At 37.6% G+C, this 26,862-nt stretch overlaps 1 protein-coding gene across 1 annotated transcript in view; it reads right to left on the bottom strand.

Moving 5' to 3' along the window:
• The window catches only part of XRN2 (5'-3' exoribonuclease 2), a 75,309-nt gene that overhangs the window by 15,711 nt on the left and 32,736 nt on the right, over nt 1-26,862 (bottom strand). Inside the window, exons 15-27 of the mRNA XM_060774075.2 lie at nt 25,401-25,535; nt 23,984-24,102; nt 21,337-21,472; nt 21,093-21,200; nt 20,919-21,008; nt 20,256-20,328; nt 19,311-19,394; nt 17,678-17,775; nt 17,510-17,589; nt 15,795-15,851; nt 14,086-14,154; nt 13,523-13,657; nt 10,217-10,356 (exon numbers count right to left, since the gene is read on the bottom strand). Coding sequence (XP_060630058.1) covers nt 10,217-10,356; nt 13,523-13,657; nt 14,086-14,154; nt 15,795-15,851; nt 17,510-17,589; nt 17,678-17,775; nt 19,311-19,394; nt 20,256-20,328; nt 20,919-21,008; nt 21,093-21,200; nt 21,337-21,472; nt 23,984-24,102; nt 25,401-25,535 — 1,324 coding nt within the window. The remainder of the gene's footprint in view (nt 1-10,216; nt 10,357-13,522; nt 13,658-14,085; nt 14,155-15,794; nt 15,852-17,509; nt 17,590-17,677; nt 17,776-19,310; nt 19,395-20,255; nt 20,329-20,918; nt 21,009-21,092; nt 21,201-21,336; nt 21,473-23,983; nt 24,103-25,400; nt 25,536-26,862) is intronic.

The raw sequence follows: 26,862 nt of genomic DNA, 5'->3' as shown, positions 1-26,862 counted from the left end.
TATAAAATAACAAAAGTATAGCTTTTATCATAAACATATGCGCTGATAAGATATATACTCGGTGAACTGAGGCTAAGGACACAAAGCATTGCAGCCATCTGATACTACTAAACACCACCACTTAAGGGTTTTTTTTAGTACAAAAGTACAACATGCTACAAAGATGTACCAGCAACAACATCACTTTAACAAGCCATGCAATTAAATGGCTGCTGTTCTTCTAAATAAATGGACCAGTAAACAGAATGAAAGGAACATACAATCAATAGCTCCCCAGCTAGTTCAAAACACTTACATCGTGTATCAATCAAAAGCTTCAGTTTCAGTGACATCTTTGATTATCTTCAATGGTGTTTAAGTGCAACCTAATTATAACAGCTGGTTTCAGGAGTTGTCTAATGGATATATATGATAGGATAGTAATGCCCCTGTTAAGTTGTTAATATTCAAGGACATCAAGGTCTAACAATAATTTACTGGAATGTCACATTGCCATTGTCAGTTGGAAGCTTTATATAAAAAAAGAAAATGTCTGGAAGGAAATCTGAGCCCCTCTCAATGCACTAAGAGACTGGATGGCTTATGTTTTAATGGTCTGACCTGAACAGAAGCCTTTTATGGTGGCACTTGAGAGAACTGTGTACAGTACAGGCAGGTCTGATTGACACCAATGTAACTCTTCTGATAGAAATTCAGTTCATTTTTGAACACTGGCAATTACTCTTTGGGTGTTGTTCGATCAAAGTAATTCAAAGCCAACAAGTCAACAAACAAAAGCTTCTTACACTATGTTCATGAGAAATCCGACAAAACAAAGGTTGCCTCTACACCAGATAGATAGATAGATAGATAGATAGATAGATAAATAGATAGATAGATAGATAGATAGATCTGTTGTGGAGAATTGGAAACTGGATATAAACTCCCATACATAGGTAACTAGGTAAGACAGCACCATCATTAATAATGGAATTTGGGCAGTACACATCTTGAGAGACATGTTATAGGAAGAAGCTATTATTGTTGGTCATTTAATCTCTTGAATATATATTCAAAGATGGAATCCACCCAAAAAAGTATTTAAGAGTGAAGGACAGAATTCAAGCCCACATCAAGTATTATTAGAATTATCTTGATGTTCCTGGAAAGTCTATCCTGCAAAAATGAGAAACATACAAGAGAACTTACGAGAGAATATCTAAAACCAGTGCACATCTCTTTATGCTTTTTCATGGAAGACTAGCAAAGAAACATTTTCATTCAGCTCTTCCCTCCCTGAAGATGACAACCTTTCTGACGAGAGAGATGATGGACAAAAGGCTTTTCACTTCCACCCCACCATTCCCTTATTGCCCCCATCCTGCCAAAGAGGTCCAAATGGAAAGTGTTAACTGAGTAAGCAACAATGCGGGATGCATTGTGGAGCGCAATATCTTCATAGGAAATTACTGTGAACAATCAAATGTCACTTTCAGAACTAGGTATGGACTAAACTTTAAATTTCCATATTTTCATTTTATCAAGCCCAGGTTCGACTGTACCCTCAATTCGCTTCCGACATGATAAACAAATAAATAAATTCCACCCAGTATTAAAATATGAACCAAATAAAATGTCTGTGCTTTCCACATTCAGGGAATGTGGAGTATAAGATCATCTGGGGAGGCCCTGCTCATCTGGGGAGGCCCTGCTCCCATACAGGCGCAATTGGCAGAGATGAGAGACAGGGCCTTCTCAGTGGTGGCCCCTCAGCTGTGGAACTCCCTCCCCAGGGATATTAGATAAACTCTCTCCCTCCTCTAAAGGAAAGAGTGGTTGACAAATTAATAGCGTGTGCTCAAATGTTTTAGTGAGGGGTTGGAAAGATAAAACAAAGTGGACTCTGACAAATTGGTATAGCTATATAATTAATTTGTTAAATGTGGAAATAACACATTGTAATTGGAACACTATAGACAAAATAGAAAATATTATAATAGTTAAGAACACATGGGATCCAATTAGGAATTATTTAGAGAATGTATTAAGATGTGGAGTGGAAAAACTGAGACTATATTTCAAATATAATTTCTGTAGTTTATTGTATAAATTATGTGTTTAGGGTGAAGGGGGGGAGGGGGGAGTGGGGTAAACACACACACACACACACACCCTCTCCCTCCTGACCTTCTGCAAGAGAGTGAAAACATAGCTTTGTGACCAAGCCTTTAGAGAACTTGTGCAATAGTTAGACTTTGAACAATGTACAATGACTATTGGAACGGCCCGGATTACACTTGTGGATTACGTGTTTAATTCTGAATGTATTGTTTTTAAAGGTTTTAATTGTTTTTCATGTACTTTCTAATTCTCTTTAAATATTTATTCAAGTGTACATTGTGTTTTAAGGCATCGAATCGTTGCCTGTATGAAAAGCCGCCTTGAATTCCCTCTGGGGTGAGAAAAGCAGGGTAGAAATGGTGCAATTAATAAATAATAATTAATTAATTAAATAAATAATGTGTAGGAACTTATGTATTTTTACTGCAACTGCTATCATCTCTGGTCAGTACAATCAATAATGAGAGATGAAAATATTTAAAGGGCTACAGGCTGATCATCCCTATTCTAGTGGCACAAACTCATTATCTATTTAAGGCACACCATCTTGTATCAAAGGACCATGTTGATATAGCAGTAGGTAACTTGCAGACATGAGCAGAGAAAAGAAATAACAAAAAACACAGGCTATGGAAAGGAGTTGAAAAACGAGAGACCAGCAGAGTGATGGCTGAACCACATTGTTGGTCAACAATGTGTTCACTGGCTTGACAGTAAGTAAGAAATTTCAAAAAATGAAACTGACACTCTAAAGAATTGTACAGACTTTAAGAGGAGAAAGCACAGTTAATAATTTGTTGGTCTTGAAAATGTGAGCAAGTCCTAGAACGATGCAGTGATTCAAGCTGCCATTTCCTGCTGCAATTCAAGTGACAACTTATATAATCAGCATGGCAATCAAAGGCAAGACCTCATGTTTACTGATTTAAGAATTTTCCTTTTTCCTGATTAATGGAACGTCAGTTAATTGACAAGTTTGCTGACCAAAATGAAGGTAATGAAGTCAGATATCTAGCGGAAGAAGTACCAAGCCTGTATTCAGATAGTACTGCTAGACTCCACTTGACTCCTGAAATCTATCAGCATACAATTATTCATCAGCTGAAAATTGCCACATCGATGTCAAATCAGGGAATAACACTAACCCCCACAGTTAGCTTTGGGAGAGCTTAGATTGGATTGACTGCATTACCCTGCTACACTCTAATTTTGATTCACTTATACAAATATGTTCTGGAAAATAAACAAAAGCCTAGTACACAAAGTTCATATGTTAATAGTCTTGGAATGAAATGAAATTTAAGAAAATAGGAATGGCATTCAGTAGTTCATCAGGCCAATTTTGAATTGGGTCATGATGAATATACTGACAAATATCGGCAATATTGCAAATACACATGCACAGAGCACTTTGGAACATAGCATTACTGTATAAGCTTGTATATAAATTGACCTCGAATGAAGGTAGATGGTTGGATTTGGACCCACAATTATGGATTTTGATATAATTCATGGATAAGTCAAGGGTAAAATTTAGGGAATGTAGTAAAGGATGTAAAGGGTTACCGTTTTTAGGATAACTGCCTGATTTTAACCCAGAAACGTTGACAAATATACATATACACATGTCTTATTGAAATCCTCCAAAGCTTGATTCCTCATTAGAATAACTGAATAAATAGGGGAACTGTTCCACTGAATCAGTATTAGATGCTAGTTCAAGCTTTGTCTTCATAGATGACATTGTCTTCTGTGCCATCCACAAGAATGTTAATGCCATACTTCAGGAATGACTAATTCACCATTTCTGATGGAATTGAATCCCTAAGTATCCTTTACCCAATTGACTGCCAATTCAGGGTCCCTCCTTTTGTTAATTTTGTTTTATACTTCCATTGTTGTCACAATCGGTCCTTGAAAGGCTTGTTGATACAAACATCCAGCGGCTGCACCATTATTGTTAGCCCACCTAGAATCACTGCTAACATAATCACCATTTTCTTTGCTTTGCCCTTGATATCCTGAATGACATGAACATGGAACATATACAGGGTGAGGCAGCATAACTTCCTTTTTTCAAAACTTAATAAAACCCATTGTATGAATCAGAATTTTTTAATTTTTATTTTATAATGTAGGCACATACCTAAAGTTTTGTTTTACATAGTTTTGAAGATGAAATTAGGTAGGTGACGTCCCCCATTCTCCATACACTGAGTAAAGCAATTTCTGGTGTTTGTCATGACTCTTGCCAGCACAGCAGGCATAGTTATGTTGGCAATTTCTTCCTGGATGTTGGTCTTCAAATCTTGTAGGGTCCTTGGACGGTTTACATAAACACGGGATTTCAAAAAACCCCATAGAAAAAAATCACAAGGGGCCAAATCTGGAGAGCGGGCCAGCCACTCCAAATCCGCTCGAAAAGTAGGCCTCAACGGCAAAAGCATGCTCCTCACTGTTTCAACGCATGATGGCGACTGAACTGTGTCAGGACAAAACTTTATACTCCCGCCTCTCGAACGGGAGCACTAGCGCTCCGCTACATCTTCAACCGACTGAATGGCGCGCATTTAAAAAAGGGAAGTTATGCTGCCTCACCCTATACCACATCAACAGCAATGGCTGTGATCTTAGCTCTGCACCTTGTCACCTGTTCCACGCATTGTCTTGTCAACAATGGGTAAACATGGAGAGTTATATGTACTGGAATTTTAAAGCTCTTTGGCACCATTTTCCTTTTGAATATTATCACTGGGTACAACTTTGTGCAGCTGCCAGAAAGGATGACTGTGAAATGGATCTTTTCATAACCAGTGATTTTCAAGAATGGTCTTTTCACCAACTTTTGTTACAGTTCAGTTATCAGGCATATCCAAAATCTCGAGGGGTTTGTCCATATTGCCAGTGTTAGTTATATTGATTTTGCTTCTACTTTGTAAAAAAAACCCCTATGAAATGAAGTTATATTTTCCTCTCATTCTTTAGGCAGCTTCTGGGAGATATTTTGTTTGCTGTTGAAGGCACAATCCATAACAGTCCATTAACCCCTTACACTGACCAGCAGATGCTTTCAGCTATGCAATTTCTTCACTTGCTGAATGCTTTTGTTGTTTTACCATTTGAAGAGCACTTATCCAAATGGTAGGATCAAGTCATGATGCAACCATTTTGTGACCCTGGCATTCAGATCCTTTTCTATTTCCTCTAAAAACATGCAGGGTTTGCGGCACAGTGCTTTCTTCGGCATTTCTTGTATTTCAGTCTCTTTTACAAAACTTTCCCTGTTGTCAAATTCTTTAGTGGATTTGAATTCCTTTGTAGTTCAACATTTTTAGCTTGAACAATGTCTTGGAAGAAGCTCTTCTTTTCTTTGCAGAACCATTTTGAAGAGGGAAAGAACTGATGTCTTTTATTTTATAGGAGCTCTTGTATTAAAAATCAGATGGATGATAGGTTTACGCTCAGATTTATTGTAGTATTACACTCATAAAAGTGAAAGCCTTTTCCGGAGAAGATTAAGACAAAATGGCTACTACTACAGGTAGAGAGGTAATACTGGTTCAATGCTGATACCAGCACTGTAGTGAAAAGTGAGAGTTTAATGTGTCTGTGAAGAAACTACAGCAGGTTATCCGAAAAGTAAGGTTACAAGATTTTTTAAAAATACAAAGAATGAATCTTTTTTAATAAAACATATGGATTGCAGCATAGGTATTACATTATTTTTCCACATAATCACCATTCAGTTCAATACATTTTGTCATCCATGGGACGAGTTTTTGAAGCCTGTGTCATCTTTTTTGATGCCTGTGTCATAGAAGTCGATTTTCACTTCATTGTCATTGGAAAAGTGTTTCCCACCAAATATGTTCAATTTGGTGAACATATGGTAGTCACTGGATGTGAGATCGGGGCTGCGAGAGGGGTGGCTTAAAACATGCCAACCAAATGAAGTCAACAACTCTTGTGTTGCATGAGCGGTGTGCGGATGCGCATTGTCATGAAGAAGACAGACTCCCACCATCAGCATCCCACTATGTTTGTTTTGGATGGCTCTGAGAAATTTCCTCATGGTCTCACAGTATATTCTGCACCCATTTTGTCACATGCTGTCTTGACATTACATCTTCTCCACAAACTGAAACGATTTTGTGATGAATTGCAGTGGCGTTTGTGTCCTTAGCATTTAGGTAGTGTATTATTTCGCACTTGGAGGGAAATGGAACGAGAGTGGTCATCTCTAACCTTCACCACAACGCCAGTCAATGAGCAACTGACGATGGGCACTGCTCGTTCGCTTCCACTGGCTTCCTGCTACACGGCAGTGATACCAACTCCCCCGCAAAAAATCCCTGTGAGAGCTGCATGCCTTGTAACCTTACTTTCCAGATAACCCTCGCAGAAGATGCACTGACCCTTTCTATTCTCCCAGGTTGACAAAAAAAAAATGCCAGTGATGGTGACTCACTGGTGCTTCCCTCCTGCAGCAGAGAATTGATGTCTAGTCACAGTGGAGGCCTCAACAGAGCCATTACAGAGGCAGCCACTGTTTCCTTCAGGGACTTTCAGCAAAGGCTAAGCTTCCTGACTCTCAGAGCATGTTGCTATTGCAGGCATTATAAAGGATTAGAAGTGGTGCTGTAGCAGGAGGAGATGCATCATCATAATCATGGGTGATCATTCATGTTCAAGTCAGATTGTCTTCTAGATGGAGACTCTAGGCAGTGAAGATCTATTCTGTATCCAAATGTTCTTTCACTTTGATGATACAGATTTCTAGATGGAAGGCAGACATGACACAAATTGGCGCATTCTTCCTTTTGTCCTCTCTATATGTCCGTCTTCAAAGTCCACAGCATCCTTCGTAACAGCTGACCCCCCTCTCATGTGCCAGAGCTTCCCAGTTGTCAGTCCCCCACTTCAGATATCTTATGTACTACCACAGAATGTTCTCCAGAATTGTTCTATACGTACATGTTCTATACAACCAGTACACAGGTTGATGTGAAAAAAAATGTTTGAAGTTACACAGTTTGAAACAATCTGTTATATTTGGCAATATAAAGTTCCAAGAAAATAATTATAAAGTCTGGTCTGAAATGGGGCAAGATTTTTCTAAATATAATGACCATGCATTAGCTAAGGTTGTGTTGTTGTTAACTGCCATCAGGTCAACTTAAGACTTATGGCAACCCAATGCATGAGAAACCTCTAATGTACCCATTTATTGACAGCCCTACCCAAGGGCTTACAGATTCAAGGCTGTGGCTTCTATGACTAAATCTAACCATCTTGAATGCGGTCGTCTTCTTAAGGCCAGTACAGATGCAATGCTATCTTAATAACCTTATACACCTTGCAACAGGGGTGTCTTTTTTATTACAGACAAATCAAAGCATCTTATTGCTGAATCAATTTGTTTTACCTTTTTTGCTACTGATTTGGTAGCTTGTAATAACTGAGAATTCAAAATCCTATTGAATTTCACAAATGAGCCATTCTAAATAGTACTGCAATGTGTAAATATTACTGATTTACCAAAACTACCAATAATGCTAGGAAGTAATGCCATTGGACCTTGTTACCACCTGCCCTGGTAATGCATTACAGTTTCTCAAACTGTGCTCCTTCAGAAGTTTTGGACTTCAGCTCCCATAATTCCTAACATATGGTAAGCTGGCTGGGACTTCTGGAAGTTGGAGTCCAAAAGAAATGGAGGAACACAGTTTGATAAATATTGCATTACAGGCACACTTCAGTTAACAAAGCTCTGACACAAAAGTATTTTTCTGCCCACCTCCTCTTTTTAGCTTGTCCTCTTGTTTAGCTGGAACCCATTATGAGAGAAACGGACACATACATAAATTATTATCAGGAACTGTATGGAGGCATTTATAATTTTAAAATATATGATTGATGGCTTATTTCACATAGACTCAGAGATTTCTCATTATATTTGTGCAACACACCTATGCACTGCGGCCAACATACTAACGTGTTGTGACACACAGTTTAGAAAGCTTTGATCTAATCTATGGCTCTATTTTGGCTTCTTTCATTCTCTCTTTTTAGCCCTACCCAGAACATTTGCTATCCAATTAAAACCAAGACCTTTAGATATTGCATAAATTAGTATAAAACTGATAAAAATAGATGGAGCGCAGGCAGCTAAATATCTTTTGACCAAAAATGTATATAAATATATATTTATTATATGATATATGATATATAATATGATATAATTAGATATGGTTCCTTATTAGTGCCTTTGTCTGTCTGCCATCCTAATTATATCAGACAGTGGACCTGCAAGGAGATTATTATTATAGGTCTATCCACAGTGTAGTTACTTTACAGTTTTGTCTTATGGATATTTGAGCCTTCAAGATGAAGCCAAGCTTCTGCTGATGTAAACACACATCCTAATACATCTGGCTTCAAACATTGTGGTATAGCATGGTATAGTGATTTGAGAAATGGACTACGGTCCTGGAGACCAGGGTTTGAATCCTTGGTCAGTCATAAAAACCCATGGGTGACCATAGGTAATTCACACACTCTCAGTCTCAATGGAATACAAAGATATATATCTGTTCTCTGAACCGATTGTGTTAAGAAGACTATGTGATAGGACCACCTTAAAATCACCATATGTCAAGAATGACTTGAAAGCACACAACAACAACAGCAACAACAACAACAACAACAACAACTTTATTTATACCCCACCACCATCTCTCAGAGGGACTCGGGGCAGCTTACAAAGCACTCAAAGGTGCAAACACATAAAATACCAAAATTACAGAAACAATGACATAAAACAATAACAACCAACATAAATATCTCACTTCATAAAAACTCCTGGTTAAAATACCGCAATTACTGCAAGTATAAAACAATAATAATAAATCTCAATCATGTAAAGTGCTTTGTGAAACCTATGGGTCATCACATACATTCATTAAAGGAATCTAAATATGGCTGAAGGCTTGTTGAAAAAACTAGGTTACATTCTGTTGGTCCATTTACTAATTCATTCCCAAGCCACAAAATTTGGCAACTAAAAATACTTAGCCTATAACAATAGTGGTTAAAGAATGGAGAAACACAGACTTTCAACTGCCAAAGACATTTGGTTGTCTGTAGTAAGATAAAGCTTTAGTTGGGAAAGTTGTCTGTGTTTGTCTACAACTGCTACAGACATAATTTTCTTCTATTTCACTAACTGGTTCAGATCACCAGCAATTTTTATTGGTTTACTACTACTCTAAAATCTTAAAGACAAGGAAAATTGATAGTTTAAGAAGATAGAAGGGATGTAGCTGTCATAAGGCAGGGGAACAAAATTAATCTAAAATGGTGGTTTTCAACCTGTGGGTCCCAGGTGTTTTGGTCTATGACTCTAAGAAATCCCAGCCAGTTTACCAGCTGTTGAAGGTCAAAACACCTGGGACCCACAGGTTGAGAACCACTGAAAAATAACTTGGGCAGTTGTAATTTAAAGAAAGTTAGTTTATCAGCTATAAAGGGATGATATGTTAAACTGGATACAACAAAGTGGTTTTGTATTTTAGGGCCCAAATCTCTCCTCTGCTTTGTACTAAGTTTCATAATGGATAGGCATGTTGTTTCTAGCCATGCCAACAACGGTAAACACCTTCTGATGTCACTCACATCATTTCTTCAAAATTCCAAATGTAGTTATACACCACATCCATATGAAAAGTAGTGAAATCCTACTTTTTCCATAGTATCAGTAAAACTTACAACAACCCTGTGTTTAGACTGGTATTGTTAATTGGCATAGTTGATTGGCTGAGACATAAGAAAGTGGCTAGCCTAGTCATAGGTGAGTTTTGTGGCTCACATTCTTTTTCAACTGCATGCCTAAGCTACTTTTCATCTGCTGCCCACACTTCTTGCTCTAGAATATCAGAAAATAGTCAAACAACTGACACAAGATTGCAAAGTGTTAGCAGCAAATACATGTCACAGAAAGGTTGACTTTAAAATAAACACCTGACAAAAAAGCAGATACAAGTGCCAATTTATTAATTCCTACTTTCACCAGGCCAAAATGATGAAGTAAAAACAATTTTAAAAATCCAACACTTACTTGATAGCAGTTTTGGAATCTGTTGCTGTTGTCTGCCAAGGAGTGGTCTGTATGTGTTCCCTTGACTGTAATTTCCAGGAGGAGCAATATTGCTATAAATGCCACTTCCTGATTGTCCTCGATCTCTTGACATTGTGTGCCTGAAATGTGGAGCAGGAAATGTTAAAAGCAAGACTGTATCCATGGAGAAATAACTTCTGAGCAAAGACAAAGTGGCAAGGACAAACTCTGATTTTCTAAATTATGCAACTGTACATTTCTGTAACTCTGTAATGCTAAGCCAGGTCAAAGATTAGTGGGCCTGGGAGGCTTCTATATATGACAAGCATTCCCTCATTTTTTCCACCAAAAAGTTATGGGTGGGAGGGAGGAATAGAAATAATGTGAGTGCACCTGCACACATCTTAGAGTAGCATGCCATGTTCTGCCAAATGCAAGGAATTAATAGATCTATAAATGTTTGAACCAATCCCCACTCTAACATTACCTGGGCCTTTCCCTTCCAAAAAGGAAATTCTTGCCTCATTAAAGAGCGGCTGACTTTCCTTGCACTCATCATTATCTGTGGGAAAACATGCCGTAGCTTGGACTATGGTCCTCCAGCCTACTGCTAGCCCTATGCTTAAAGGAAGAACTTGGTCTGGTTTGACTGGTTTGCCCCAATAGGCATCTTTAGAGTGGAGCACTGCAATGTATTTTACACTGGGCTGCATCTGAAAGCAGCTTACAAATTTCAACTAGTGCAAAGTGGTTGCTAATGGGAATTTGACAGCCTGAGCATAACATCATTTTTGGAGTAGTTCCACATATTGCCAGGCCCAATCAGAAGTGTTATTTTTGACCTTCAATTACTTTAAATACAATCTGCATGAGTTTGAGTCCTTTCACTAAAACTACCATCTGTAGCAGAGGTCTTGTTTGTATTTCTCCTTGATGAAATCTTGTTCAGCTGGTGATACAAGAGACAGGACCTTCTTAGTGGTTACTCTGAAGTGGAAGAACTATTTTAAAAAGTTCATATTTAGGTGTGCTTCAGTTCAAGACGGATGTAGAATTTGTTGTTGTTCATTCATTCAGTTGTTTCTGACTCTTCATGACCTCATGGACCAGCCTATGCCAGAGCTCCCTGTTGGCCATCACTAAGGATCCCATCCATCCATCTTGCCTTTGGTTGGCCTCTCTTCTTTTTTCCTTCCATTTTCCCCAGCATCATTGTCTTCTCTAAGCTTTCCTTTCTTCTCATGATGTGGCCAAAGTACTCCATCTTTGCCTCTACTATTCTTCCCTCCAATGAGCAGTCGGGCTTTTTTTCCTGAAGTATGGACTGGTTGGATCTTCTCGCAGTCCAAGGCACTCTCAGCACTTTCCTCCAACACCACAGTTCAAAAGCATCTATCTTCCTTCGCTCAGCCTTCCCTATGGTCCAGCTCTCACATCCATAGATGACTATGGGGAATACCATTGCTTTAACTATGTGGATCTTCATTGCCAGTGTGAGGTCTTTACTTTTTACTATTTTAGCAAGATTGGATATTGCTCACCTCCTAAGAAGTGTCTCCCGATTTCCTGGCTGCAGTCTGCGTCTGCAGTAATCTTTGCACCTAGAAATACAAAGTCTGTCACTGCCTCCACGTTTTCTCCCTCTATTTGCCAGTTGTCAATCATTCTTGTTGCCATAATCTTGTTTTTTTATGTTTAACTGCAACCCAGCTTTTGCGCTTTCTTCTTTCATCTTGATTAGAAGGATCCTCAGCTCCTCCTCACTTTTGGCCATCAAAGTGGTGTCATCTGCATATCTAAGGTTGTTAATGTTTCTTCCAGCAATTTTCACCCCAGCCTTGCATTTGTAAAGCCTACCACATCACATGATGTTTTCTGCATACAAGTTGAATAAGTTGGGTGAGAGTATACAACCCTGCCATATGCCTTTCCCAATCTTGAACCAGTCTGTTGTTCCATGGTCAGTTCTTATTGTTGCTACTTTGTCCTTATACAGATTCCTCAGGAGAGAGACATGGTGATTTGGTATGTCCATACCACCAAGAACATGCCACAATTTATTATGGTCCACACAGTCAAAGGCTTTAGAATAGTCAATAAAACAGATGTAGAATAAGTATCCTTTTAAGTAAACATGTAGTTTTAGCTACATCCACTATGTAATAATGTAATTTGCTTGAAATTAAATACTTGCTATTTTTAGTGTATGCTGTCTTGTGAGTGAACAACCCTGGCAACAAAATAATAGTTTGAAAAAAGTTGTTGTTGTTGTTGTTATTTACTTTTAACCTTCTTTTCTCCCACAGATGAGACTCAAAGCGGGATAAATAAATAGATAGTACATTACCATATATACTAATATAGACATCAATCTCATATATAAGTCGAGGGTATGATTTGAAACCAAAATTATGAATTTGGATATGACTCATGGTTAAGTTGAAAGGAAGGTCATTCAGCAAAAAAAGCAAAAGAAGCAATGCCATCTCAGGGGACAGGTGTCCTTGGTCGTTGCTGCCATTTCCCTACCCAGGCATTCAAAAAGTCCAGAAGTAGCATCATGGCGGAAAGAACAGAGTAGGAAATTGCTTCTTTGGAATTCTCTCAAGACAGACTCAGCTCTCCCCTTTTGCTACTGTATTCATAAAATGGGATGGCTCCTTTCTAATAAGTGTTAAGATACAATAGTCACACTGACCTATGGATAAGTCAATCCAGTTTTTTTGGAATTTTTTTTGGTCTATAATATCTACACTTACATGTGATGTGATGTCACATCACGAGCACGAAGGGACTTAGGGTGGGGTGGTTTTTTTATTTATTTTATTTATTTTATTTTCTCTCCCTTCAATATACTATATCTCTCCTTTTTCCCACTTTACTCTCTCTAATGCACACTTATGTTTCTCCCCCCACTTTTGCTGTAAATCTTATAAAATCAATAAAAATCAATTTGAAAAAAAATATCTACACTTACATATGAGTATATAGGACAATTATACATGGGTAACTGAACATTAATTCACAGATCTTCACTAGTATTCACTGATTCCTGTATGAATTTATTTTATGCCCTTTTAAAATAATTCAAATTGGTAGTGATCATGCAGAATTTTTATTTCCGTCAACGTGATTCAAAAACACCAAGAGTGCTGAATGTAAAGTTTCTCTCTCCATTATTTCAACATTTAAAATTTACTGATTCCAGTGCCAGGATAAAAATAAATTTGCATTTTCTTTGCTAATGAAAATGTACACTCAAATCAATCAGAGCAGAGATAATTTCTTGGAGTCACAGATACTTACCCTAATGTTCTGAATGCTGACTGGTCCAAGTGAACCTGTCTTCTATCACGGTTAAAGCCAAGCTGTGGTCTCCAAGGTCTATTATCACTGTTACTTCTCTCCCAGTCACCTGGCTTCAGGACAGGCGTGGGTTTTCTAAATAATAAAACAATGTTAAATGTAACACTGACACCAGAAACAAAAGTTATCAAGTTGAGTGTCCTGGCCCGACACAGGGTCATTTACCCTTATCAGATCCAGTGGAATTCTTTGTGAAGTACTTTTTCACTTTCAGAAGAACTAGCAAGTAAAAGTAACACAAGAAGGTTCTTGTGGGTTTTTTTTGGGCTATAGAGCCATGTTCTAGAGGCATTTCTCCTGACGTTTCGCCTGCATCTATGGCAAGCATCCTCAGAGGTAGTGAGGTCCTCACTACCTCTGAGGATGCTTGCCATAGATGCAGGCGAAACGTCAGGAGAAATGCCTCTAGAACATGGCTCTATAGCCCGAAAAAACCCACAAGAACCTAGTGATTCCAGCCATGAAAGCCTTCGACAATACATTAACACAAGAAGGTTACTTACTTTGCTCCAGATAACACCACTGACTTAAAAACAAAGTCTTCTTGGAATTGTGGGTCTTTAAAGTTGACACTAAGAATGAAAATATTTAGAACAATTATGAGAGATGACATGCCAACATATTCCTTCATGCTTTTGATATAACAAAATGGAAATCAGGCCTACTCAACCTTGTGAACCACCAACATAAAAGTAGCCTACCATGTTCTATTCTTTTTAGAACCCACTCTCTTTCTTGTCAGCAAATCCAAGAGATTTACTGATTCCTATGTTGGACTACATATTGTTTGGTGGGTCACAAAGTCTGGAAGCCTGCTTTGAAAAAAGATGTATCTCCATGCAATACATTCCTTAGTTTTTTTTCGAGCTGCATGCAGAGCATGATGGTGGCATTGAAGGGAACGTCTCAGTGATATTGTTGGACAGACCCCCCCAAAAAAATACTCTGAGGAAGGATGCACTGTTTCTGAGATGATGGAGGTGTTTCTCAGTTCCTCCTCGTTATCATACAGAGCTAATTTCCCAAACATCTCTAAGGAGCAGCTGGTTTTCACAGTTATATCCATCAAACAACCACTATAACACTTGAATGTCTCCTTGTACATGATAGGGAGCCAGGATGGGTCATATCCCGCCTTCATATTGTCTTACTTTGCCCACATGGCTTTCCAATGAACTTAGTTTTTACACCTTTAATAATACTTTATTTGTAACCTGCCCTATCTCTCCAAGGAGACCCAGACTTTTGTGATGTCTCATCAGATTGTGAGGAATCATGATTTATACATGCATTGATGAAGTGGCTTGATATTTTTACTAGTCTCATTCTACCCAGAACAATTTATACTCAGCAGGTTTAGAAACAGAACAGTGTTTCCCAAGCTTTTGACAGCTGACACATACTGTTTTCCAAATTAAAGTAGGAGGCACCCTTTATCTTTGCAGCTAAAAAGGGTAAGAATAAAAATTACCCATCAATTTAAGAGCCAGTCCTGTGTTTCTGCATGAGTCACAGATCCGGATATGCCTCCTGAATAAAATAAGTCCAGAGGAATGAATGTTGTAGCGATGCACCAAACAACCTCTTCTATGGGTAGATACTTTGGTTTCACAGAACACATTCATGTTCTTGAATGTAGTCTGATATACAGTATGGAATTACAGCGCCAAAGGGATTTATGTAGATCTCAGGTGACAAAACAAGGGACACAAAATATGAGATTACAAGGGGTGATTAAAATGCGGAGACCTTCACAACTGTTTAGTGGCTGACAGAGAGAAGTAAGAAGCTTCACTCATAGTTTTAAACACAAGCAGAATGAAGTCAGGAATAATTCATCATTGTTTGAAAGTGCACATTTTCTGGGATTTCATAGCTCAGCTTCCTATAAGTCCAGAGAAACCTGAGTGATAATGAAATACCATGCCTGATGAAATAAGTTTGCTCCTTCACCCTTCTATATTCCTTAACAGTTTCAAGATGAGAAGCAAGCCAGGAACTGATGAATGCCACAACTATTGGAGACTTCAATCTAAATCACTAGTCTCATTTAGGGAACAGATAGTGAATCATTAGGATTTACAGACGCATTAACCTACATTTAGCAACTAACTCAGTGAGTATTCTAACTAGGACTAACAACTGCACTTAAGCTCACTGTGTTATGACTTAAACATACAGCCAAAGCCACTGGGATGCAATCGTGGTTTACCTTATTGCAGTATTCTGTGTCAGATCACGTAGCACTGGCACAGGAGAATGTACTGTCCTAATGGATAAAGGAAAATTGAAGCGTTATTCATTTAGAATAACGAATTTTAGCTGAAAAATGTAAAGGATATTCAACATATTTCTAAACAGCTTTTCACTAAAAACAACAACCAAAGCTATTCTGAATTATGATGAAATGGAAGTTGTAACTACGTAGGACATCTTGATACAAAGGGACACTTAAATGTTCCAAATGAAAAGATTCTTCATCTAAAAGCTCCACAGACATTTTAAATATTTGAGTAACAGTCCCAAAACCCAAAAACTCAAAAAGATTTTTTAAAAACCCAAGTGATTGCTGCTACAGAAAGCCCAAAACAAGCTGAGGCAATTTCTTTCAGCTCAAACACAACAGTAAAGAAACAGAAAAGACAGCACATTGACATTTTGAAATGTCAGAAGTCTGACTGTACATGATATGCCAATTCAGTGAGCAAACAATTCGGAAACACAGAATGATCAACAATAAATTTTAAACAAGTACAAACATGGAGAATTTAATCAAAATGAATTTATTTTAATTTTAAAACTAAACACATGCTTAAAGGTAAAGGTTTCCCCTTGACATTAAGTCTAGTTGCGCCCGATTCTGGGGAGTGGTGCTCATCTCCACTTCTAAGCTGAAGAGCTGGTGTTGTCCGTAGATGCCTCCAAAGTCATGTGACTAACATCACTGCATAGAGCACTGTTACCTTCCCGCTGGAGTGGTACCTATTGATCTACTTACATTTGCATGTTTTTGAACTGCTAGGTTGGCCTAACTGAGGGAGCTCACCCTGCTCCCCAGTTTCAAACCACTGACCTTTCGATCAGCAAGTTCAGCGACTCAACGGTTTAACCCACTGCGCCACCAGGGGTTCCTTTTAAACACATACTTATATCAGCTTAATTTAACCATTTGTTTGGTCATCAATGATCTACTTTTAGTCCTAGCCTACAACTAGGGCCTTGTTCTTATGTTCCCACTTCCATTCTCTGTGCTATCCACATTTCTCTTCCCCTGCCTCATTATCTCTTAAACACTACAAATGGTGATTATGCTACCAGTCTAATCTATCTTCAGTTTGGATGTGATTTCTCCATAGTGGCTAAGAGCTTGCATAATAGTAGACAACAACTCATGGACATTAATTAAACAACTTGGCTGCTGGAAGCAAATATCGGAAAATTCACTTGGAATTATTTTCTTTTCAAGAATCTTCAACAACTTTGATACATGATCGGTTCTTTATCAGCAAATAATTATTTCTGCAAGCCATGGGATACTGTAAGGTGTGAAACTCCTCCACCATTTAAGTACACTTTGTCTTCAATTGCCTCCTAGGAAATATGGGTAATTTTGCCACATTTTTGGCTCCCCTTCAGCCATTTTAGGAAATGATTTTTCCCCCCAAAGGAAGCAATTCTGTTGTTAACCCCAAATGAACCTGCTCATCCTCTGTTACAAAAAAAAGTGTCTCCTAGGCTTGGAATAGTCCAGAAAGGGGCAAAGCAATGGCAACATTGTCCTATGCCCCTTAGAAGGCTATCTGGGAGCAAATAAAAATTTAAGGGGTAGGTGAGATATGTGGTCCTCCAAGGTCCCCCAGAGGGGAAAATATGTCCCCTCCATGCCCCAACAGCCCCCCCCCCCTCCAAGTTGCAAATCATACTTACTCATCTGGCAGAACTGGATTTTCATTCAAGGTAAGCTTACCCTGAATACCATGACACAATTCAGGTGGCATGTCTACTGCCTGTTTGAGAATAAGAACATGCGGTTCAGTTGACTTAGATTGGCACACATGAAAAATGTAGAAATCATTGGAATGTTGCTGGGTATACCTGTTTTTCATCAGATTTGTATTGTTCAAGGATGAAGTCATGAAGTGGATGATGCTTCCCAACAAAAAGAACATCGCCGCCAAGACTATTTCTTCTCTCTAGAGAAAGGAGTCGAATGTTAACTTTTTATGGAAATGAAAATGATTAAGAGTAGTAAGATATACAGAAACTGTTCCATATAGTTTTTATATGCACACAAATGAAACAGTTCTCTTTCTTGGTTTACCATGTATTTAAGACTACACAAACTTGTTCCCTTAATATGTATTGAGTTAATTCTGTAATGATATTGTGAGAAGAGGACGGTATCAGCTTAGAATTTCACAGCCATCTGCTGCTTTATTGGAGAAGTGGCATTTGAACATGAAGTAGACTCTGTTACCTTGATTTAACAAGTGGTTAAGACAACATTTAACTTATAGTGCTGGAAGTTATCAACAGGATGCCTGATTAAATAAGGGAATTACATCCCTTTTGTATCAACACAGTCAACATTCAGGGCAGAAGCCTCTTCTCAGGAAAGTCACTAAAAGTCTTCCACCTCCACTTATGCAAACTGCATTGCTTTTGGCTTGGACAACATACCAGTGAAGCTTAAATAACCCAGGCTTTCCACATCCCTATTCTGCTCTGCCTTCTGCTAATATCTGCCTTATACACTTTTTCTGATGCCATATCTAGTTCCATTTCAGTATATCGAATTGAGGTGCTTCAGGCTGACACTGTTTGTTAAGATTGTACAATCAAGGTTCGATTTTCACTCAAAAAAACATCTAAATGAGCAGAAATATTTTGCCAAAGAAACAAGAAACAATGATTTGTTTCCCATCAGATTTTTATAGACTTGGTTACATGATTCAAAATATAAAAAGGATAGCCACCTCAAAATGTAAGACATTAGGGCTAATGAGGAAGTTGCATCTTCATTCTATAGATCAGTGTTTCTCAAACTGTGCTCCTCCAGATGTTTTGGACTTCAGCTCCCAGAAATCCCAGCCAGCTTACCAGCTGTTAGGAATTGTGGGAGCTGAAGTCCCAAACATCTGGAGGAGCACAGTTTGAGAAACACTGATCTATAGATGATTAAGACGAGTAAATGCTTGCTTATTTTATCCATTGTATAGGGTTTTGTTTGCTTTTGCTAGGGAATGAGAAAAGTGGTAGTGAGATCTTCAGCCTTATGTGTGAAGATAATCTGCCTAGCTCTGGATAAATAATAATAATAATACATTCTTTATACCTCGCTACCATCTCCCAAGGGACTCGGTGTGGCTTATATGAGGCCAAGGCCACAATACATCAATACAAGCAATAACAACCACAATACAAAGCAAAATACAAATACTAATACAAAGCAATTAAAATAAATCTCATACACAAATAGCATAAACATTGAACAATAGCACAAAACACAGTTAAAATCTATGGCTGGGCCAAATGTAATTAAAGTTAAAAAATAATGCTGGGCATGAACAAGATAGAGGAGGTAGGGCGTTGGTGGAAACATACAAGCAATGCTATGCAGTTTGACTTTATTGGGGGGGGGGGGTGCTATTTGCTGCTCTGTCCCAGACAGCAAAAGAAAAAGGTTCTAGGATAACCCCAGATAAAAGGATACATTTTTATTCCTTACTTTCTTCAGGAGTGAGATCAGGGTACACCTCTGCCAGAGCAGCTCTCAAACGACGTTCATCAACGAATGGCAACAGAGCAACACCTACAGAAAATAAGTGTTAAGATTCCACATCTCCATTCTGTCAGCATTGAGAATTAAAGAGCACACAGACTTTGGCAAGATTAACACAAAGCTGTTCCCACTAATCAAAAAGTCCAAGTTTATCTCTTTTTCTCCTTCTAAGTCTTCTCTTGTAAAAGCGAAGCTTAAGGAGAAGACTGTTTTCTTTTGTTTTGCTAATAACTTTGCAATTATCAAGCACTCTATGCACTACACCTAAAAATATCAGATAAGCTGCTTTCAACTAAGTGGGTATTCTTAAAGAAGAACACATATCTATAACTAGGCTTTTATTTGGGCACTGTGTATCAAGACATCCTCAGCAACTATTATTTATCTATAGACCAGCATTTACATCTTGGGTAATCTTTTTTCACCTAGTAATGACAACATTATTTTCAAATTTAAGTGTAAGTGGTCATGCCATTTCCCTGTGAAGTACAGAAGGACAGCTTGGATATTCCTTTGGCCACTGTATTAAATCTTCCATTTGCCCACCTTTCCTGTTTTATCTCCTTCTTCTCTCCTTCTCATCACTGCCAGCTGCCTATGAACATCTAAAGCTCATAAAGTTGCTCGTGTTTGGTTTAAAGAGACTGCTGAAATTAATATCTGTCCCCACTGAATTCAGGCCACTTGTTTGTTCTCTATTTTTCTTGTTCATTTTTAAATGCAATAAGAGACATAACCTTGGGAAGTAGGAGCAAGTGAGTTATGGAATAAACATTTTATTCATTCATTCCTATATTGTATAATAATCAAAGCTAGGCACTTCACATAGCTCAAAAGCAATCTCAAAGGTCTACTAAAAGCATATTACTTTTATAACAATAAACAATTTACCTTGCCATGCATATTTTTTCCCATTCAAATCAATAGCAAAGTCTTCAGGGTAGAAGTCAATTATACTTGATTCCTATTTTTAATGAAAAAAATTATAATTAATCAGGTTTGAGTGCTACTGGATGAAGTTACCTACTTTTCCCCCCTCAAAGTCATGGAAACATTTGGAAATGAATAGTACTTTTCTATCCTTTTTCAGTTCAATAAAATACTAGCATATACATTCCGAATATTGTCTGATTGCTCCTGACACGATAAATAAATACATCCTGAATATTCAAAGACTTGAGCATTTTCCTAAACTTAAACACTTCAAGTAGACCCAGTGACTCAATTAACCTTCATTTTGGGCTACAAACTCTCTTGCCTAGCTCAATTCTCTCTGCTTGCTTTGGACATCCACCCCATGCTGTGTCTTGAATTGACTGGGGCAAAGAACCTTCTTCCTCCACAGTCTGCTAGAGGTAGGAGAGAAGAAACTGGGTCCTGTTCTGGAGAAGTACATTTTGCCACAGACTAAGAATAGCCACATTCTTCAGGAAAGCAGTGAAACTGTTAAGATAACATTTTAAAAAAACCCCAAAACATTTAAAATTTGCACACATGAAAAAGGTATTGGGGTGGGGGTTGGGGGAGAGAAACCAAAAAAGGAAACGTTCTTACCGGATCACTCATAAGTTTCCGCCAAGTCACCGGGAGAAAGTTACCACTAGCTGCTGGAAAGACTCCCATAAGTTGTTCAAGAGGTTTGAACTGCCAGAAATAAAGGATTCATTTAATTGATGGATTAATAATCTTGTCGTATGGATTCTTACAAAGAAGTATAACAAATCTTACCGGTTTTGTTCCCTTTTCGAAGTCTGAGAACATGTCTGCAATCCCTTCAAAATCTGAAGCAAATGGTGCATAATGAAAAGGATAATACCATTTCCAGGAGGCACATCCCTAGTTTGCAAAATGGAATAAGAATTCAAATCACACACAGAAGACACAAAATTAACCAGAATTACTGACCACTGGTAAAAATATATGGTCAATCTTAAGGAAAAAATGTATTTTAACTAGATGAATAGATATGTACCTGATAATAATATCTGAGAACCCAGCACAGCCCTTCCACGTAAGACTGGACAACCTTATGGCGAAATTTTTTATCATTGACATCAACATCAAATTTGTTTTTGTAGTAGCGCTGTTTCCAGCCAGCTTCCCATAACCTAGAGAATAATTCCATTTTGTTAGTAGTTATATAAGGCCAATTTATATGATATACACGTCACTTTTAAACATAACTTATATTACGTTGATGAGCTGACCTCATTAGGCCCTAAGTGATAATTCAACTAACACTTGTAAAACTAGTCCCATGCACCCTTTAGCAAAAGACAGAAATCAATCAAGATGCTTGCTAAAATCCTAGACCAGGGGTGTCAAACTTGTAACCTCTCAAGTGTTTTGGAATTAAGCTCCCGGAATTCCTAGCCATTTGACAAACTGGGAGTTGGAGTCTAAACATCTGGAGAATCACACATTTGATACCTCTGTCCTTGACCCTCAAAGTAGAATATTCTGACATGTTTTTGTTATTTGCAGTCCAGTGTATTACAGGACCTAGTATCTCCTTTTTTTGGGGATCGGAACGTATTTTTAGTGTTTTTGGTTTGTAGATCATTGTTTTGTTTTTCATATTTGTTAGAATTGGAATGGACTTTTCTCTATAGGCTGACAGAGCTTTACTGTTATACCACCTGCACCTGGGTTTAGCTTCAAATGGTTCTTCTTTAAAGAAAATTGACCTTGTTTCATCCCTTTTATATTTATTTATTTATTTAAAAGTTTTATATACCGGCCTTCTCACCTCTCTTCCTCAATGCATTGCTATCACCATCTTTTAATTTTGCTCTGATCACATGTTTCCTACTTTGTGATATAGCATTCCCACTCTTAGTTTGAATTTCTCCTAACTTTCTTGGATCTTGTGGAGGAGGTCTCTTGTTCTGCCTTTTTGTTGTCTTCTATTTTCTTGCATTGATTATTATAATGTTTTTCTTTCTTTCTATAACCAAGTCACTGAACAGTGGCATCCAGGATACTGATACTGCTTCTTTCACTTTTACTATCATTTCTCATATGTCTTTACTTGTTTGAAGATGTTTCACCTATCATCTAATAAGACCTTTCTTTATTTTTGGCAAGAGATTTTGACTTTTTTTGCAATCTCCCTGACAATCTCCTTGATTTCAATCCCCAATTCTTCAGGCTCCCTGTCAATTAGGTTTAGTAGTTCTTTACATGATGTTTAAACTGTACATGAATGTTCTTAATGTTTTTAGTATAATGATAGATTTAGCGTAGTCATCCCTCCACATTTGCAGGTTTAACTTCTGCAGATTTTATTATTCATTGATTTTATGAAAATGTTATTTCCAAGAATCTGTGGATTCTACAATGCAATTCTACGTTTAGCTTCCAGAGGATGTTGACCACAGAGTCATGTTGAAGGACCTAAAAATTCCTACCGAGGTATTCTCTTGGGTTAAAAAATAGCAATTTAAAAACATTAATTTATATTTAAATAATATCCATAGACAAGAAACACAATGAAAAACAGATTTTTTATTTGTGGATTTCCCTGTGCCCCTAACCCAGCAAATGTAAATGGCTAAATGTGCTTCTTTACTTTTATCTATATTATATATGAGCAATTGCTATTCAGTGCCACAATATGCTCCTAGTTATTGTTTTTGCAGAAAGAAAAGAACCTCTCCACCTCCCACTTCAAATTATGCACTTTACTTTGTTTCTATATTGGCCATTAGGTGATGTCTACGTATGCACTTATTGCTTTGATTGCCCGATATCCCATTTCTTCCTCTTATTTAATGAACATTGAACCTGAGTGCGTAATTAATATAGAGTAAAATCGACCCGGCCTTGGACTCATTGCCTTTCCCAACATGCAAGGTAAAAAGAATGAATAAACTACAGTCCTTCATATCCCATGGACAGATTCTCTGAAACATCTCTCAATTTATAGGGGTGCTTTTCAGTGGAGATTGCTGGAAAGGGGGAAACAGATAATCACTGATATATTAGCAGAAGCAACCTTGGGCTAATTTGAATTCAGGCTAGGAAAGAAAAAGATGGGCCTATGAACCTGTTTTATACAGAGCCACTCCTCTGTTCAGTTCTGCCCAGTGTCTTCTCAGTTAAATGTTTTGCCAAAGTATCTAGCAGACAATTTTCCTAGCTTTGTAAATCTGAGATGTTTTTATTCATAGGTGCTGGAAGCTTCTGCATGCAAAGCTTAGCCATTCATTGTCAATAATGAAAGGAAACTCACCAAAGGATACAAAATAAAGGGCTAAACAAAAGGATGTGATTCTAGAGCTTGAAGGGTTAAACAGTTTCATTTATGCTGTAGAACAGTGACATTCTGCGCACAGAATCTGAGCTGAATATTGAACCTCTAGCCAAGCTGAGTCTCAAAGGGAGTAGCAGCTTTTAGGATGAAAACCTGCATGCATACTAATGGAGACACTTAAATTTAACAGCTATAGCCTACACATCTCACTGGAATTTACAGAGCATCCCAACCCTCAGCATTAATTATTGGTGGATAAAAAGATCATGGAGAAGCATTAGAAGGTGCTGAAGATATAGGGTAAATAGTATTAATGAGGCAACATCCCTTTGACAATGTGCTAACAAAGTACCAAATGCGTCACCTGACATTATCTTCAGGCTCAGGTTCACTGTCACTGTCCTCTGCTTTTCGTTTAATTCCTCCTGCTGGGGATGGCGTACCATCGGATGTGAAGCTTGTATTAGGAGAAGCTGAAGGAGTCTGGGGATGCAGTTATTGTGCAGAGAGTTAGGGAAAAGGTCTCATTACACTTATAAAATTAAAATTAATGGGTTTGTCATGAAGAACTGAATAATATCCATCAATCTCATTTAGATACAGAGGGTGGGATTCAAAAGAACCACGAGCAAAATAGTTCCAATGCCTAGAGGGCTCTGGGACTCACTAGAACAGCCTCCCATTTTGCCATGGAACAAATTGCTCTTGAAACTGAGGAGGAATTTAAAAGCAGACTGCAATGAAAGGATTGGGTTCAGAGAAAGATGAAAATATTTCTCAAGAGATCCTGTTCCTTCCCCTGTCCTTGAAATACAGGTTACTTTACATGTTACTTTTCTTGGATACATGCTCATTTTGTGTGCTTGTCAAAATCATGTTTGAAATGTACATAATACCCTTCAACTTCATATACACAATGGCAATACACACTAAAACCCGAGGCCAATCACAACAGACTACCTATAGAGTATATTTCACCAAACCTAAAAGAACTGGGGCAAGGGATAGATTTCAAATATACATGAGCCTTTATGTATCACATGCGGTCCAACTTAAACATTAAAATCTATTGAAATTCATATTAAAATCATGCAATGGTAATTATTTTTAATGAATCACACATCATGAAATATTTTGGACCATGCAAATTATTTTTTTTAAAAATCTGCCAGATTTTTTGTGAGACAAATGCTTTCTACATGGTTTTTATTTGCCATGGTAATTCACAAATAAATAATATAAAATCAATTTCAATGGCTTCAGAGGAAGGGGAGGGACATACCATTCCTCCAAATACAACTTGAAAAATATGTGTTTTGGGTATTTCAAAATAATATTAACAGAAAACAATCATGAAAAACAGAAATAAAGTCTACAGTGTGGCTCGCTCTGAAATTATCTTAGATGTGAAATGAAAATTGTAGAGAAATAGAAGTAGATAGTTACGCACTTAAAATGTAAGTTTAAAAAAGAACTACCACCCGGTTGTGCTTAAAGGAATTTATTTGTGGAAATAATATTTAAAAATAAATAAAAAACAGTAAAACAGTGTTACATTAGGTTTTCATTTATTTGCTTTTAATTACTATATTTCTATATTAATATCTAGTCAAAATAGATGTTATGGATTGGTATAGTTTGGGGTATTGTATTAGCAAGGCCTATTTTTAATGGTAACTCTCAATCAACCAGAAACTACATTTATCTAGTATCTAAAAATCCACATGGGTGCTGGTTGTAGTTTTCTATATGTAGCAACAAACTCCAGAATGAGCACTTACGGTGTTCTGTCTGTCCTGCATTCTCATTTCATAGGCTGTATGTCTTGGGTTACTGATTGGCTGATGGCTTGACCTATTTCCCCTTCCCAAAGGTTGTGGAGTAAACTGGCCACCAGCCATAGAATGTTGTTCCCTCTAAATTAAGCATACAAGAATTAGCAGAAATACTGACCATCAATTATCAGAGCAATCACTGTATAAACATCCCATGGATGTCTGGGATGAGCAAATTACCACAATTCTTCAATTCTAAAATGCCACTGATTGTAACATGCACACTAATTTCAGTACCACCACCACCACCACCAAAAAAGCTTTGATTTTAAAGTAAATACGTTTCTTAAACTATCTTTTAGAATTTCTTCAGAATTCACAATAGTTCTTTGTTTCAATTCAGCAATTTTTGATAACATTTTGATGTGCAATAAGGAATCAAAATGAACAAAATACAACAACTCAACTTGTTATGTAGGTGGTTTCAAATATATAACTAAAACTTCCCAGTTGGCACTGAGTACACGCCACTATAATGAAACAATGGCGGCTCAACACTGGATTCTAAGATGTACTACATTTTAAGAGATGTTTATATGACGGGAAAACCTGAAGAGAAGTGCTAACTACTTAAGATGTCAGTCTATGTATACCTGGTGGGGCTTCTTTGCAAACAAATATACAAATATTACACTCTATACTATATTATGAATAAAATATTTACATTTATTATGTAAACATGATTAGCGTAAATTCTATTTAAATGATAGACTAATGATAAAAGCTAACAATTATTTTTATTTGGAATAGTAAAGACTGCTCTTTAACCAATACTTTCAGAACACTTAACACAGAAATCAGAAACAGCTATAGAAGTAGCCCCCCCCCCCTCCAAGTTTATCTTATAATTCCACTGGATTTGCTGAGGAGCCCCTTATGGCGCAATGGGTTAAACTATTGTGCTGGCAGGACTGCTAACCGAAAGGTCGGCAGTTCGAATCTGGGGAGTGAAGTGAGCTCCTATCTGTCAGCTCCAGCTTCTCATGTGAGGACATGCGAGAAGTCTCCCACAGGATGGTTAAGCATCCGAGCATCCCCTGGGCAACGTCCTTGCAGACGGCCAATTCTCTCACAACAGAAACAACATGCAGTTTCTCAAATAGCTCCTGGCATGAAAAAAAAAAAACCAAACAAAAAACAAAAACTGAATTTGCCAAGTATCTCAAAAGTTAACACTGATACAGTTTCTGCGAAGGTCACTGTAACAACTTCAATGGGAATCTCATCCATTACAATAGTGAAAGAAATACAGTCAAATAAAAACAAAAAAACAAAGAATGTGCCCATTTGTCACATTCTCATTTGGTATTCTCATATGTACCGTATTAGGAAAGAAGCTGGGCAATCTTAAGCATGTGTATTATAAAATGTTTCATTGAGTTCAATGATTTATACCCTCATTCGTGTT

The sequence above is a fragment of the Anolis sagrei genome, chromosome 4 (genome assembly GCF_037176765.1).
Source record: "Anolis sagrei isolate rAnoSag1 chromosome 4, rAnoSag1.mat, whole genome shotgun sequence".
Classification (NCBI taxonomy): Eukaryota; Metazoa; Chordata; class Lepidosauria; order Squamata; family Dactyloidae; genus Anolis; species Anolis sagrei.
Note: the sequence above shows the minus strand (reverse complement) of the source record. Positions and strands in the feature narration are given on the sequence as shown.